General features: G+C 59.0%; 1 protein-coding gene across 4 annotated transcripts; it reads right to left on the reverse strand.

Moving 5' to 3' along the window:
• Nucleotides 1–1,767: 1,767 nt before the first annotated feature.
• MCAM (melanoma cell adhesion molecule) lies at nt 1,768–11,848 on the reverse strand. 4 transcript variants are annotated; one of them, XM_030505297.1, is made up of 16 exons: nt 11,731–11,831; nt 7,731–7,858; nt 7,430–7,640; nt 7,275–7,345; nt 7,081–7,168; nt 6,740–6,919; nt 6,529–6,656; nt 6,222–6,384; nt 6,011–6,132; nt 5,739–5,877; nt 5,508–5,629; nt 5,284–5,419; nt 5,140–5,157; nt 4,359–4,500; nt 3,805–3,922; nt 1,768–3,193 (listed from the first exon to the last, which is right to left on the reverse strand). In XM_030505297.1, exons 1-16 carry the CDS (start codon nt 11,795–11,797, stop codon nt 3,164–3,166), a joined length of 1,863 nt encoding a protein of 620 aa, XP_030361157.1. In that variant the 5' UTR covers nt 11,798–11,831; the 3' UTR covers nt 1,768–3,163. The 4 variants fall into 4 exon arrangements, with proteins under 4 accessions (XP_030361157.1, XP_030361158.1, XP_030361159.1 ...); XM_030505298.1 differs by lacking the exon at nt 5,140–5,157 and having other exon boundaries at nt 11,731–11,848; XM_030505299.1 differs by lacking the exon at nt 3,805–3,922.
• Nucleotides 11,849–16,663: the final 4,815 nt, after the last annotated feature.

Genomic DNA, 16,663 nt, shown 5'->3' on the forward strand with positions numbered 1-16,663 from the left:
ACAGGGGTTACTTCAGGTTGAATGGCACCACACAACTTCTCCTGGGGTTACTTTGGGTCACAGAAAAGGTTACCTTAGGTCAAATTCACCTCTTGAAAGGTCAACTTGGGGTCATCTGAGGTCAAACGAGGTCACAGAGGGGTTACTACAGGTCAAATGGGTCAAACGAGGACACAGAGGGGTCACCTTAGGCCAAATTCACCTCTCTAGAGGTTAACTCGGGTCATACAGGGCCAAGTGGGCTCAGACGAGGACATGGGGGTGAAAGGAGGAGAGCAGGGTTTGAACACTAAGTCCTCTCTCTGTGCATTGTATTAGGCCAGAACATTCCAGCTATCAGCTGAGAGCTACTGTAGATACTGCCCATTAGTAACACTAATTCCAGTTTTGAATTCATTCTGTTAAAGCCCATGCTCTAGTTGTAGTTATTAACATCTACAGCAGCGAGTAGCGAAGGTTCTTTTATAGATACTAATCACAGAGCTACGTATTAGTACCTGCAGTAGGGAGTAACTATTTCAACCTATAAAGTATCTACTAGAATATACCAACAGTTATCTATTACTAGGAGTTGGTCCTAAATCATATCTGGCTTATCCCAAAATTACTCATCAGAATTTATACGAATGTATTTGTGGCTTTATTAGTGCCTACAATAGCTGGTAATAAGATTTTCTGGTATGATGTACCAGTATCTACTAATACTGTTATTCATATTAGAGTTATTAGCATCTCTAATAGCTACAAATACAATAGTCTACTAGAATCTATAACAGAATCAACTTGCACATAGCTATAGTAGTTATTAATGCAATTACCTATCAGAATTACTTTAATTCCTGAATGGAATTGTAATAGCTACCCTTACAATTTTGTCTCATAAACTATGAGAATCCTTTAACAGAATTACCTGTTCTTACCTGTATTAGTATTATTGCAACTATCTGTTAAAAGCTATTACTTTTGCCATCTAACAAACTAACTACCTAGTTGTATTTAGCCTCTATAATAGCTAGTAATACAATTACAAATTAAAATGTATTAGAATACATAAAAAAGAATTATCTATTAGGATCTAGAGTAGCTGGTATGTGAATAAACTATACTTTATTAGAGTTCCTTAAGGGAAAAAATGCATTACTATCAACTAGTACCTATAGTAGGTATCAAACCAATTCTCTACTACAATCTTATCTGTTAGAATCTAGTGCTAGACTTAGGAATAGTTATCAATATCTCTATTATCCATAAATGCAACTAACAGATTCTATTAAGTTCTATTGACAGTATTATCTTTCAGTATCTCCCATCACTACTTATTAAGTATTACAATCTAGTACTACAATTATGTATTAGAATACCAAGATTATCTATTAGAATAGCTATAGAAGTATTAGTATTGGTAGTTAGTAGTGCCTCTATTAGATGTCAAAGCAATTACCTATTAGAATCTGTATCTGTTACCAGGTACAGGGGATCTACACGTCATGTGCTCTCTGTATCTCATGAGCCCTATTCTGCTGCTGGTGTCAGACTCGTCACCACCTGTAAATAGCATCACCCATTGCCAGTGACCACAACCCATTTTCCTGCCACGGTGCAAAGGCAGGTTAAGCCAAGAGTGTTCTGTCACTCGTGTGCACAGTGCCACCCACCCTTGGTAGCCCGCTCCTGGGGTAGGGAGCCTTCAAACCGAGCAGGGACGGGGCAGACATGCAGTCCTTACCCTTCCCGTGGCGCCGCTGCTAGCAGGAACAAACTCAGAACCTGGCTTTGAACTTGGTACTTTATTTTCACATATATAAAAAAAACCCTTGCAAGTATCAAGACAAAACTTCTGGAAATGTACACACGGTCCAACAAAAATATATATAAACCAAAGCTTTTGCTTCGACAACACTTGTAGCTCACGAGTATAGCTCACCGCTTTGTTAGGGTGCTGGCTGCCGGGCTGCTGCACGGCTCCCCACTACCTGCCCAGGACGCGAGGGGTGCACGAGGGGACATCGCTCCTGTCGCCCAGGGTTAGCCCCAGCCCCTTGCCCAAGGGCTGGGGGCAGACAGCATAGCACTGAGAGTACACTGCTTAGAGGAAGGGGGCTGCAGGGGGCTGAGCTCTCTAGAAGAAGGCGGCAGGATGAGAGTCGTGTCTGCAGGCAGAGGGCCGGGAAGGGCCACAGCAGCAGAAACTAAAGGCAGGCTGCTTGCCCATCTCCCCTCTCCACCACTCAAGCTGCTGTAGCACCCGCCTGGCTGCTGGGGCCAGAGGTGCCCCCAAAGCACAGAAATAAACCAGTTTAACCTGGGGCTGGTAACTGTTCAGCACGAAAAACACAAACCCTGAGACGTCGCCAACTGGCTCTGGCCTAATATTCCTTAAGCTTTAAATTTGGGGGGGGGGGGCACTCTGGGACCCGCTGTTGCCAGCAGCTGTGCAGCCCCTCTGAAAGCAATCCAATTCCCGGGGAACGGGGAGAGGCCACACTACAAACCAGAGAACCTAAGCCCTTGGTCTGGCATGTGCCTGAGAGATGGGCACCCATGTCCACCCGGCACTCGTCTCCCACAGGATCACAGCTACCCGTCGTGGAGCTCCCTCCCCGCACAGCACCACCAGGACACCGAGCTAAACCGAGCCAAGAACAGGTCAAAGGAAAAGCAAAGCACTAACACCTCCCCAGCCGCTCACAAACACCGCTCTAACGCACCACTTCCAGCCCTCGCTCGTCTAACCTGCACACCGCTACATCTAAGGTGCCTGGGACATCCCACAAGTAAAAGCACAATTCCACCAGCTTTGCTGAGCAAAGTTTGGGGTAAAACACATCAAAACCTTCCCACGGGAGAGATTTCCTGGAAACGCCTCAAATCCTTCCATCAGGTAGCTTAAATGGGGTATTTCTTTCTAATATTGCTGTTGGCTTCTCTGTAGTAGTAAGCAAGTGCAGCTTTGCTGCTGCTAAGTCGACAACCTGCAAGCCCACAGTTGAGGTAACAAGACGGGTAAGGCAGGGAGGTGTCCCCTGCGCACCAGGGCTCAGCACCGTGACGCAGTCATTGTCTCTGGCCGTGCTCCCCAGGTACTGGAGCAGGGGTGGGACAAGGCAATCCAAGAGCAGGAAAGGTTTGAAGGAAGAAAGCACTTAGTAGATTCAATCCCTCTCTAGTTTCTCAGATCGATGTATTTCTCGCTCTTCAGTCCGCCAAACCAGAAAGAAGAGGGGGGAGGAAAAAAACCGCAATTAGGGGTAAACACAAAACCAGGTCCTTTACTGCAGGCGTCTGTGTGACAGACAGCAACGTGATGGGGTTGAGGCCAGCCCCGGTGAGAGTCAAGCACGCAGCCCCAGGAGACTCATCTCATCCTGCACTGAGAGCTTTGGCTTGAAGATGCCAGAGCACAGCCCATTCCTGCAGCCTCTGACTCTTGGCCAGGGATGTTTAAGTAGTTCCTTCTCCCAGAGCTCCTTAGGGAGCCCTGCTCCAGGGAGCACAGGAGGAGGCAGAGCCAAGCAGGCTGGGCCAGGGGCTGGCACAGAGCAGAGCTGCACGTGCGCGGGGAAGGGTTGATGGTACATCCTCAGAGCAGAAAGCCACGGGGTTATCAATCACCTCCCCTCCCTCCCACAGCCCCTCTGGAGCGCGGATGATGGATGATGGAGGCCCATGCAGGGTGGGGAGTGCCGGGACAGAGAGGAGAGAAGCACGACCTCGATGCCCTCCCCATACACTCCTCACCTCTGCGCCCAGCCCTGGGAGCAGCCCTGGCCCTGGGGAAGGGCAGCGCACGACGCTCTGTCCTACCTGGTCAGCGGCAGATCTCTTCTCGCCGTTGGCGCCCTGCAGGAGCCCCGCCTCTTCGGATAGTTTATCTGACTTAACTTCTACTACAATCTTGTCTTTATGTGCCTCTGGCCTTGTGCTACGGGAGGGAGGTGACAACTCTGAGACAGGTTTGCGATACCAAAGAGGGCACGTGGCTCTCACGTGGCTGAGATGGGGCTCCATCTCAGGGGATGCTCTGGAGCAGGGCCGGGGCACAGGGGTGAAAGAGGCTCCGGCTCACAGAAAGCTTTGGGCTGCCCATCCCCTCCCTCAAGAGGGGTCCCTTGGCTGCTCTACCACTCTGCTGTCCTCCTCATTGCCTGCCTGCAAGGATGGGGCAAGCAGTGCGGTCCCCAGGCTGTGGGAAGCTGGAAGCGCTGCTGAGACCCCAGCACGGTGCCCCCCGAGGCTGCACTTATTGCCCCTCTCTGCGTTGGGCAGGGAGCGGCTGGTGCAATGAGATGGGAAGCATGAGTGATGGCAAGCACCTCTGTCCCCAAGGGCTCCCTGGTTGGGCAGGCGGCAGTGCTTACATGTCCTGTTTCCCAGCGCGGCCACACGGGATCTTGCCTTTCTTGTGCAGGAAGTAGATGACGGCCCCCAGCACAGCCACCACGAGGATGCAGACGATGATCGCCACAATGATCACCCCTTTGCTCTGTGGTATCTTTTGATCTAAACACAATGGGAGAGGAAGAAGTTAATGCCTGTCCCAGCCTGAAGCTCTCCACCTTCTGCATTACTGCACTCCCTTGGGGGCAAGGAGAGGACCTCTTCCCCTAAGAAAGCATCATGGGGAGCCCAGGTCCTGGTGCTTCTCCAGCTCCCTGCAGGATGCAGATGTCAGTACCAAAACGCAGGTTTTGTTATTCTATTATATTCTGTTCTATTATTATATTCTGTATTTATACAGAAACAGGGCAGTTTCTGTATAAACACACTTCGCATTCTGCTGCTGGCTGCCATGCGTCTCTATGCCATGAGAGGATGGCTTACAGGGTTCCCTGTGAACCATCAAGCCATCCCTTTGCTTCCAGCAGGCCTGGGCTGCAGGAAGCAGCACTCGATGGCCTCGCCAGGCTACAAGCTGAGGACAAGCAGGCGGCTTTCACACCACTGCAGAAAGAGATGGAGACAGAGCCTCCGCTTCCCTCTTGGCTTGGCAGGGAGAGAGGAGCAGCGAGATGCAGTGCAAGAGCCAGCAGCCAAGGTCCCCTCCTCAGCCCCGAGGGGAGCACGACTCCCATGGATGGCACGCTCCCACCAGAGCCTGCGCTGACGGACACATGCACCCAGCGCCGCCCAGAGACTCACCTTTTCTGATGGACTCCACTGGCAGAGCAGAAAGGGAAAGAGACAGAGCTCAGCCGCGCCACGGCAGCGCAGCACACGCGGTGCCTACGCGAGAGGGACTAACGCTGCTTTGGGTTCCCTTAGAGAGCAGCACCTGAGACTCACCCAGCAGCTGGATGTGCTTCTCGCTGACACCCAGCGCGTTGGACACCCTGCACATGGCTCCTGCCCGCAGCAGGTCGTGGTTCACACGCACTGTCAGGTTGCTGGCGATGTGCTGGTTTTCCACATACTCATGAGCCTGTGAGGGGGGAACAGCAAAGGATTCAGCGCCCAGGGCAATGCATAACCCCTGCGAGAGACCACGGTTTGAGAGACCCAGCTCTCACCGTCCCATTGACGTTCCAGTGCACAGAGGGCCTGGGGAAAGCGATGGCCTTGCACGTCAGGTTCACCACCTCGTCCTGCCGCACGTACAGCGGGGAGCTGATGGCGACGATCCGCGGCTTCCCTGTGGGGAGGGCACATGAGCACCAGCGGCTTTGGGGGAACAGGGCTGATGTGGGGCAGGACGGGGCTCGCTCTGGCAGTGCCATGCCCGCACACGTGCTGGTTCTTACCCTGAACAGCCACAGCCACCTGCTTGCTCTGCTCCAGCCCCGGCACGCTTGGTGCCATCACCTTGCAGCTGAAGTTGCTGGAGGTTTCGAAGGTGAGGTTGCTCAGGAAGAGCTGGTTCCCCTCCGCGACCTTCCTGCCCTGTTGGGAAGGGATGTCCCTGATGATGAGCCCGAGCACCAGACCTTTACAGCTTCAGGAACAAGCTGCTGGCTCTGAATAGCCCAGGCTTGCCAAGCCCGAGCTCGGTAGCAGTACCTGAATGCCTGCTCACCTTCTCATCCCTCCACTGGTAGTCCAGGGACAAAGGGCTGTGGGCATTGCAGCTCAGCCTCACGCTATCCCCTTCCTGAAGGGGTGAGGGTGGCTCCATCTTCACACGGACCCCTTCAATGTCTAAGAGAGGGATGGAGACCAGGGGAGGGTGAGCAGGAGGGATGAGACACCCAGCAGGAGGTCCACCGGGTCCCGTCCCCCCGCCTTACAGTTCACCACAAGCTCCACATCCTTCTCTAGCTGTCTCATATCGTCCAAGTCCAGGGTCTGGCATCTGTACAGGCCACTGCTGCTCTTATTCACATCGTGTAGGTTCAGCACCCCACTGTTGGTGTCTGCCAGCGATGATAGGTCGTGCCAGATGTCATCCAGCTGCAGGCAGCGGGAAGCAAGCAGAGCCCTTAGCACCATGAAGGCATCCTCCATCCCAATCACCGCATCCCACTCCCCAGGGCCCTCCGCAAGGGGACAAGAAGCCAGAACACAAAGAGGTGTCCAGATCCTCTCTGGCCTTACCCCTCTCTTAAAGAAACTGAAGACAGGCGCTGGGTTCCCGTCTGCCTCACAGACCAGCTGCACGTCATCCCCTTCCTTCACCAGCGCCGAGGACGGCACCACCTGCAGCTTCACGTGCTCCGCAGGGTCTGCGGGAGGAGGGAGCGGGCAGGCTCGCTGCGCACCCCGGCCACCGCAGCGCCCGCGGGCACGGCCGCAGCCCCCGACTCACAGAACACGGTGATGTTGACCCGCCGCGAGTCCGCGGTGCGCCGCTGGCCCCGCAGCCAGTAGTGCACGGAGCAGTGGAACAGGGAGTTGCGGTCCTCGCGGGTGACGTGGGCGAAGAGGGTGCTGCTCACCGTGTACAGCCCGCTCGACTCGCGCGTCAGCGTGAACGGCATCTTCACCACTACGGGGGACACAGATGCTGTGCGGAAAGAGGCCCAGGCCACAGGAGAAAGGAGGGTTCCCTTGGGAGCACAAGGCTCCTTTGGATGGCCTGGACAGCACCAGAGCCCCAGCCCTTCTCCTGGGCAGGCAGACGTGTTCCCTCATCCCCATCCAACTCACTGTTGTCCTCCGGCTGCAGCTGCTCCCCGTTCTTGTGCCATGTAATATTGGGGGGTGGGAAGCTGTTCCTGCTCACACAGCGGGCAATCTGCAGCGGCACAGACAGCCCTGAGCACACGGAGTGCCCCCATGGGGAGCAGGGAGCCTGGCACAGCTTGGAGCCTCCCCCTTCCCTGTGCAGGGCATCTCCTCACCTCTGGGATTTCACTGCTCTGCACGGAGGCACCTCCTGAGCTGGGCACGATCTCAGGGGCCTCAGGAACCTCTGGAAAGAGAACCCACCCCGTGTGTGTTAGAATGCGCAGAATGGGATCCCCCACCAGCACGGCCACGCTGCCCCATCACTCACTGTAGACATGGAGCCTGGTCTGGTTCTCGCCCATGATGTGGCTGCCTTCCCCAACCTGGCACACGAAGGTCCTGGCGTCCTGCACCGTCACCTTGCTGATGGACAGGGCTTGGTCCTCCCCCAGGGACAGCCGCCCCTTGTAATCCACGTTCTCCTCCAGGATCTCGCTGCCCGCGATGCGGCACAGCCTCACCCGGTTGTTGCGGTCCATCTGCAAGGCGAGCGACCAAGGCTTTGCTGATGGGAACCCGCGGCTAGCTGCCGCCCCAGCCCAGCGCTCCTCTTCCAGGCCAGCACTCACATAGAACCAGCTGATAGAGGTGTAGGAACCATTCCCAGGGGTGTAGAAGTTGCACTCGATCCTGGCTGTGCCCCCAATCTCCGCTTCAACCACCGCCGGCATGGAGACCTCCAGGCTGCTGGCTGCGGCTGTGGGACAGAGTCCATCAGGGAAGCCCATGGAAACCCTCGTGTCTGAGCCAGCGAGGAAGCCGAGCCTATCCCCATCTCCATCCCACAAAGGGCATGGGGCAGAGCTGTGTCCTGTGCCAGCGTTCCCCAGGCACCATGTCCCAGCACAGCGGCAGTGCCAGCCAGGAGCACGGCACCACTCCTGCTGCCACGCTGCCTTCTGTGCCCACAGAGAGACCCGGGCTCAGGCCACCAACCCTGTTCCCAGGCAAGAAAGCACGAGGAGGTGAGCAGGGCAGGGGAAGGGGCTGGGAGCTGGAGGCTGAAGCTGGCAGCACAAAGGCTGCACCTTCCCATGGCCTGGGATCACAGCCCTGACGTCAGCCTGCACGGCCCCCATAGCAACCCCAGAGCTGGGGCATCAATGAGGTGCTGTGTTCCTCTGCAGCGCGATGGGGCGCACAGGGCAGCAGCTCCGGAGGGGTGTTCCAGGAAGCTGCAACCAAAGGTGAGTCCCTTGCTGCTCCTCTGCTCCCTGCCCATACAGCAAACCCAGAGCCTGCCCGTCCATAGCACAGGGGTGGCACCCGAGACCCAAACCCTGGCAAGCAGAGCCTGCCCATCCCTGCATTCCCTGCTTGCCCGCACCAGTAATGGAGCTGCTGGCCACGCTCCAGAGCAGCAGGGAAGGTAATGGCTATCGATCCAGGACAGGGAACGGAGCAGCTTCCCAAGGGGCTGGGGGCAGAGGAAAGGGCTGCGTCACAAGGCTGGGAGCTGCCACTGGCACTGCGGGTGCCAGAACAAGGGGGGGTCTGCACGCCCCTGGCTGGCACACAGCCCTGCAGAGGGTCTCTCCCCCAGCACAAAGAGCCAGCTGGCTCAGCACCCGCAGCCCAGCGCAGGTATGGGAACCTGGGACAAGAGTACTGAAGGAAGGCAGCTGTGTCAACAGCTTCCCTTGATAGTGCCGCTCGGTGACAGCCACAGGGCCCTGCGAGCCAGGCGACTTCAAAGGGGCGATGCCGTGCTCACAAAACACTCTTTGTCTGGAGAGGGTATGCGGTGGCTCAATGCCAATACGCAGCCAGGAGCCCTTCTGCCACAGCAAAGGCCCCGGCTCACAGGATTAACCACCTCAGGGCATCCCAACAGCCAGCTTTTATCCCTGACCCATCCCACTGGCGCTAAGCAAAGAGGGAGAAGCACTAAACAGGAAAGGAGGTGCTAGAAAAACAGGTGAAAACCCCAGAGATAAGCGTGCAGTGGGGTCAGGAAGCATAGATAGGAAAAGATAACTTTGCACTGGAAGCACCTGCACCTCTATGGCCAGATTTGGCCGCCCAGTGCCCCCCCTGCGCCCTCCAATGAGCCTGGACACTTCTGAGGTGGAGGCAGGCTTTGCCCCCCCAGCATCTCTAGACCTTCTCCATGGGCCCAAAGCAGAGCCAGCCCCTGGGAAGGGGAGAGCTGGTGTCCCGCCCCACTGACCTGCTCAGCATGAGAGCCCTCACCCAGGCAGCGAGGCAGCCGAAACATGAGCTCAGAACTGGAGAATGACTGGCATCCAGGGCTGGCATGAGGCACACAGCCCTCCCAGCCACCCGCTGCCCTTGAGGAGGTGGACATGGCCACTGCAGCCCCCGCCTGCCTGGAACAAGGGCTCATTGCTCCCCACCTCCTCCAGGGCAGGCTGGATACCAACCTTGCCCAGCAACACAAGTGTGGCTAGCTGGGGGGACACAAGGCTTCCTCCTGCAGCTCCAAGGCCCCACAGCTGGCTATATGCATGGGGCAGGCTAGAGAGCACAGGCTCTGAGGACACGGCAAACCTCCCTTGCGCCCAGCGTGGCTGCAGGCTCAGTTTTGGTGCAGGGACATGGGCAGGGCTGGAGCCCCACGGGCCACGCTTGTAGAGCTGAGCTCCATCCTTCACCGTTCACCCCAAGCGCCTGGCACAGCTCCAGCGGGAGACCTAGAGATGTGGAGAGGACCGTCTGCAGCAAGCAAGCAAGCAAGCAAGCAGGGAAGGGAGGAGAGCCCCCGTGCCTTTCCATCTGGCTGGCGGACAGCCGGCCAGCAGCCAGAGCTCCGCAAGAACAAAGATTTGCTTTTAGAGCCGGGGAAGGGGGTGGGGATAGCACAGCCTCCTGCGGAACGAGGTGTGTGGGGAGCCGGCGAGGAGCAGAGCCCCCAGCGCAGAGCCCCCGGCATGAGCACAAGAGGAGGGGCGCCACAGGGGTCTGGAGCAGCACATGGGATGCTTGAGGTTTCCGCGGGATTCTGTTCCCTGCTCAAGGAAACCAGCTGCGGCCAGATCCTGCCTGCTCCCGGCACATGCACACATGCTGCTCCCCTCTGTGCCTTGGCAAGGCTGCCCTCCCTGCACACATCCTGGTGCCCAGCTCACACGGAGCAGCATCACCTGCACCCCTTCTTCTCCTCATAGAGAGGAGGGTGTAGAGCAAGCAGCACCCCCACCAGCACCCAACAGCCTCCACCCAGCCCAGCCCTCTGGGTGCTGGCGATGGAGCCCAGGCTCTGCTGCAGCGGGGATCAGCACTACGCACCCCCAAACCAACCCCAGCACCCCACCAGGACCTGCCATGTGCACCAGGAGAGGAAAGGCTCATAACAGCGAGGTGACAACACGCACAGAGATCTGACAGCCAGGGATTACAGCGCAAAAGGGGCCGGGGTGCCAGCGGCAGCCCCAGTGTGGGTTCAGCCCCCTGCTCCGGCAGCACAGCGAGACCCCCAGCCTGCCTGGGAACGGCTTGGCTGCGGCCCCTCAAAGCTTCTGGGAAGCATCAAGCCTTTCGCAGCGGCTGGGCTTGCAAACACACTAATGCCGCCAACCAATAACCTCCTCTCTCGGCACATGTGCTGTGAGGAAGGGGATCGCTGGCTGCGAGCACGGGCCGGGGGTGGAAGCAGCCTGCTTCGGCCTGGGGGTTCTGCGCTCCTGCGGAGCCAACGCCTTGGCCACAGCAGCTTCCCCAGCGCCTGGGGCCACCTCCGCTGCACGGCTGGGCAGGGACAAGGCGAGAAGGCGGCAGGGAGTAGCCAGCGCACCGGGACCGCTCCCTGGCCCCCGTTGGAGGAGAGGGCATGCTGCAGGGAGCAGGGCAGGGCAGGAAACGCAACCTTCCCCCTCCCCCCCCCCGAGGGTGAAAATGGACTGGAAAGAGGATAAAAAAAGCAAGCGTAAAAAAGGCCAAGAGAAACAGAGAGCTCGGGGAAAAACTCCTTAGAAGGAATGGGGTGGATGTTTCCTAGTAACTCGACTAATTCAAGCCACCGAACACACGTGGGGGCACCTTGTCCCTTAAGTCCTCTCCTCTGCCCCACGAAGCACGGACCCTGGAGCCTGCCTTGCTCCGGCCACCTTTCCACCGGGCCAGCCCCCCCCGGGAAGGCAGAGCAGCCTGCCCTGCATTAGAGAGGTGCTGCAAAGGGGTCCCGAGAGCAGAATGAGCGCTCCCGAACCCGCCCCGGGGCCGTGCAGGCGAGGACATGCGCCCGAAGGAGCTGCTCCCACCTGGGCTCTCCCGGCACCACAGTTTCAGCATTCCTGGCCCCAAGCCAGGCTGCTTCCGAAGGGCGTCAGCTCTGCTGGCTGCTTGGGCTGGCCCCGGAGCGGGATCTGCGGGGAGACCCCGCCGCCTGCCGCCCCTGGGGCCGGTCCGCGGGCAGACCCCAACACCGCTGCCCCACTGCAGCCCGGAGCCCCCCGGGGCAGCGGGGCCGGCGGCAGCACGGAGCGAAGCGGCCGCGCCCCGCAAGCGGCTGCACCGACCGACGGCCCCGCAGCGCAGCCGCCGCCCGCCCCGCAGGTGCGTCCGCCCGTCCCGTCCCGTTCCGTTCCGTTCGCGCCCGGTACCACTCACCGCAGCAGAGCAGGAGGCAGCAGCCCCATCGCAGGGCGAGCCCGGCCGCCCGTCGCCCCCCAGCCATGCCCGCCGCCACCGCCGGCCGCCCGCGACTGAGCGGGACCACGGCCTGACGTCAGGCAGAGGAGGAGGAGGAGGAGGAGGAGGAGGAGGTGGAAGGCGCGGAGCCTGCCCACCGCCCGCGGCCGCTTACCACCCCCCAGCGGCAGCCGCCCGGGCGCCGCCACACCGAGCCCTGCACCGCCCGGTACGGCGGACCCCCGGCCCCAGGCGGGCTCTAATTCGGAGCCCTGAGCAAATCCACCCCGTCCCTGGTGTCGGTGCGGGCCGTTTTCAGGCATTCCTAGCTCGGCTGGAGGGGCTCGTTCCAGCTTTGCTTGCAGACACGCCGTCTGCCAGGTCCTGCCTGTCCAGGCTTGCAGAGGCTGATCGCAGCAGACTGCCGGGCGCTGGGGGTGTAAATCACTGGCAGACCCTGCGGCGGGGGCAGAGGTGTAGGGTCGGGTTGTTTTCCCTTTGCAGTTTTTGGGGAATGCTGCAAAGGGGGGCAGTCCCGGAGAGTCCGTCCCTACCTGCTCCCCTGCTCTGCCCCAAAGCCACAGCTCCAGGGTTGCCTTCAAACCAACAGAAACCTCAAAAACAGGGGGACCAAACCACTCTTCATCATTTGCCCGGCCTCTAAGAGACACCTGAGGACGGCAGGGTCCTTGTGCAGCAGCCAGCAGGGACACAAGGATGGTGCCATGCTACGAGGTCTGCAGGATTTGTGCCCCATTCCCTGCTCCTCCTCGGTCTCCCTGCAGCAGGGCCCAGGGCCCCACTCCATGGAGCACACAGCCATGGCACAAGCCCCACGCAGCTGTTGAACTGGGCGGCTGTGCAGAAGCTGTTGGTTGTGGGGCAGCACGCCTGGACGGGGGCCAGCCCGGGGGCGCTCAGCGCTGCACAAGGCCGCTATTATCCAGGGGTAGTCACCCAGCCCAAACACAGCCCCGAGGCAGGCCTGCAGGAACACAACAAACCTCCCCAGGTACTGCTGCGAGTTGTCTGCAGCCAACCATGCAGGGCACCCCGGGCCAGTGCTCTGCCCCATCACAGCCTGGCTCAATCACAGCCAGAGGAGATGTACTGGAAGACAAAGCACTGGGGGTTTCTTCTCCTTCGACACCCTCCTTCTGCCTCCCCCACTCTTGCTCCCCATTCACAAAGGACTCCTGAAGCTCCCTGACTTGTGTTCACACCCTAAGGACAGGCCAAGGGCTGCCCCAGCACCTCCCGGGAGCAGCAAGAGCGTTCTCCCTCCAGCTTTCAGCCCAGGGTCTCTGAACCTTAGCATATCCTCTTCTCTCCTCCACTTGCTGCCTGATCTGTGCTCCAGACCCTGGGCAGCATGGGCTGCATCTCTCTGACCACCCTGAGCCACGCTGGGGCCAGGCTGCAGGTTCCCCTGGGCTACAGCATTCCTCCCAGGCATGCCCAAGCACCTCTCCTACCTCCATACCCTGTGCTGGCCCCCAGCCCCGCTCCCCACCGGTGCTATGCAGCGGCCCTTCCCATGCCCTCCTCTGCATGCCTGGCCAGCCCCCCACACGCTGTGCCAGCCAAATAGATGATTCATCAGAAATGATTACATTTTTCCCTACGAGATTAAGTCGCTTAAAATGGCAACGCTGGGCAGCGATAAGGCTGCGAGCCCTCGTGTTGCCAGCGCAAAGGGGATGCTTCCTCTCAGGCAGTGCCTTCTCTGGAAGGAACAAGTGCAACGGAGCTGTGCCATCATGTGCGAGCTCCTCACGAGATGCTCGCCAGCCCCATGACTGTGGTGTGGGGATGCTCCCTGTCTGCAGTGGGTACAGCCACCCCCCGAGAGGATGCCCAGGCCTTGGGGACCACCTGACAACGTGCTCACACTTTCCTGTCGCTCCAAAGGGCAGGATGCAGCACCAGAGGAGCCTCAGGCTCTGCTCCCCTTGGAGGAGGGAAACAGATGTTCCATTTGGCACAAAATACCACACTTTAAGCCCCTCAGATGCCACCCTGCAAGGGAAGAGAACCTGAGGGGTCCCACTTTCCTGCGGGAAAGCATCCACCAAGTCAAACAAACAAGTGGGAGAATGCATTGGTTTGGTTCGGTTCATTTCGTTCTGGTGCTTCTGCGTTAAAAATAAAGTGAAATGTTGCTAATAAAACCTCTGCAGAAAATTCCCAGCATTTGGAAAGGACAATGCCCCTCTCTGGGGAAAACAGGCTGGCCAACCGCTGCGGCAGGAAGCGTGCCACCCTAAAACAGCCTCCCGCTGTTACTGCAATGGCCGTGCCTCCAGTTGGTTGGGCTTCTGCCTTTCAGACTGTTTCACTTTGAAGAAAACTTGTTTTATCCCTACCGGAGTAATGGTTCTGGGGCAGAAGGGCAGGATTTGAAAGCAAGGCCCTGCCACCCTCACATCGGGTGTGAAATCTCCCCACCACGCTGTGTGTGGCACGCGGTGGGCTCAGGGTCTCTGCGTGGGGCGCGCAGCAGGCTGGCCACCTTCAGCTTCCCTCCCTGTCGCCTTGCCGCATGCCTTCTTATTTGTTTGCTTGCCGAATGGATTTGGCTTCGGCTCCCGTTCGCTGTTGTGCAAATAAACAGTGTGGATTAGGCTCCCGTGTCGCAGTCCCACGCACGCAGCCTGGGTGGGAAGGTCAGGGCGCATGGGTCCATCCCCAGCTGAGCTCTCCGGCAGCATAGGGAATACAAGGGAATACAGGTGCCCAGGCCCCTTGGCTCTCTCCTCCAACCCTCGTGCCTCGGGTGAGAGGCAGGGTCTGAGCATAGGCTGTGTCCCAGCACACACCTCAGCCCCTTCTGCCTTTCCCTGCGAGATCCCTGGGGCTCGGCTGCATCCTGCCCATGCTGCCAAAGGGAGCTGGCCCCAGTGCAGGCTGTGCTGGCAGACACCACACTGCGCTTCCCCTTCTGCATGTCCTTACATGCTGCTCATCAGGTAGGGATATAGGGGGCCCCATGCCTTCCCCAGCCTCTACAGCCTCTGATCATGCCCATGGTGCCCAGAGCAGCCTGGGTGTCTCCGGAGAGGTCTGTGGGTGCTCCGTGTGCCAGCAAGCTCCTGCCAGTGCCAGTGAGGTGCTGACTGGCGCTGGCTCCCTGCGCTGCTCCGGGCTGGATGAAGGGCAGATGTGCCGGGCGGAAGCCGGCTGCCGTGTCCGCCCAGGCCTGCACCTCTTCACACAACACCGGCAGGGCCGAGAGGGGCCCCATTCCCTAGGGAAGGGATGGGATATGGGCCAGCGCTGTGCTTTCCCACACCACCCGGGAACAGCCTCGCTGACGGGGCATGGCAGTGCTGAGGCTCATTACATTGGGGCACCTTTCCTCCAGCCCCTAGTGCCCCATTCGGCTCTGCATTCCCTGGAAAACCACGAAGGATAGGGTATGAGATGTGCCATGAGGGCGAAGCTGCCTTAGGGTGCTTCCACCCTTGTCTCCGTCCACCTCTGGGCGCCGTGTTTGACGCCCCTGTCCTACAGCTCAGGAAAACGCCTTCTTCCACCCCCCTTCCTCGGCTGCGCTCCCAGCAGCTTCTTTGTGTCTCCCCTCTCCTTCCTCTCCTCTTCTGCAGGGCCTTTATGTGGGGATTATTAACCATGGATACGGGGCCTTTGTTTAGGAGGGGCCAGGAGCAGGAGCCGGGCGAGGGGCTGGGCGGGCAGAGGAAGGAAGGACGTGAGCGGAAGGGGGGAAGGAAGGTGACATCTGGATTTCTGTGCCGGAGGAGCACAATCTCCCAGGGCAGCTGTGCAGGCACAGCTGGGGGCTTGGTGGATACAGAGCTGTATCTTGGTGGGTACAGGCTTCTTTGCAAAGCCCCAAAGAAGAGCCAGGCTGCCCCCCACACCATCCCAAGCGCAGCCCCCTGGTGATGGTGCTGCGGTCAGAGGATGGACCCATAAGCCCCACTGCTCCATCTCCCCTGCAAAGGCTGGCTTGTGGCATGCAAGTGACATGGGCTTGGCCATATCACAGGGGTGTGAGGAAGGGTGTGGAGCTGTACAGCCTCTCATGCCCTGCCTTGGGGAGCCGAACCTCGCTGTGGATGGACAAAGACAGCTGGGGAACGTGCACTCCTAGGGAAACCTTAGCTGATGGCCACTGCCAAGGCACAGGGGGAAGGAGCCCTCCACCCAGGGCTGCCCTTTCACTCGACATCCCAGGGGTACAGGCTCCCCATGGCCTGGAGCAGGTGCAGCCCTGGGACAGCACGCAAACATCCACACACTGCCCTCTCGCTCGCACGTGTGTCACGTATGTGCCCCAGGCTCCTCTCCCAGCCCCTGTGCATTGCTGGGCAGGCTTTGGGGCTGGGGCTAGGTGGGATGGGGGCTGCCGGGGCAGCAGGGGGAAGCTGGGAGCGCAGGGACAGCTATTTATAAACCGGCTTTTTCCTTCGGAAGACTTCCGAGTTCATCTCCCCCCAGCCCTGGCCGGAAAAAGGCCCCATTGTCTTGGCGCCAGATGGGCCGGGGCCGGGCACTCGCCCGCACAATGGGGCGGATTATGCACCCGGATGGTGGGAGTCCGGCAGCGGGATGCCCGGGCGGAGCAGCTGCCATCAACACCCGTGCAGGAACCCCATGGCATGGGCTGCTGGGCAGGCAGGGGTCCCGGCCACGTCATTCCTCACCCTGCTAATGCCACAGCTCCTGCGCCACAGCTCCTTGAAGGAACAGGGAGAAGAAGCACCCATGTCACCCAGCTTTCCAGGCTCACTGCAGTGTTAGTCAGTGAGTGGTGTGCTTCCCGCTACCAAGGAAGGGAGGAGAAGCCAGCATGAGGGACCAGCATCAGCCCCTGTGCTTACCCTGCAGCTCCCGGGCACTGACGTCTTCATCCTGGCTTTGTCTGCAAGGTTTGGCGCTCCCCCAGGAC

This window comes from Strigops habroptila, chromosome 17, assembly GCF_004027225.2.
Source record: "Strigops habroptila isolate Jane chromosome 17, bStrHab1.2.pri, whole genome shotgun sequence".
Classification (NCBI taxonomy): domain Eukaryota; kingdom Metazoa; phylum Chordata; class Aves; order Psittaciformes; family Psittacidae; genus Strigops; species Strigops habroptila.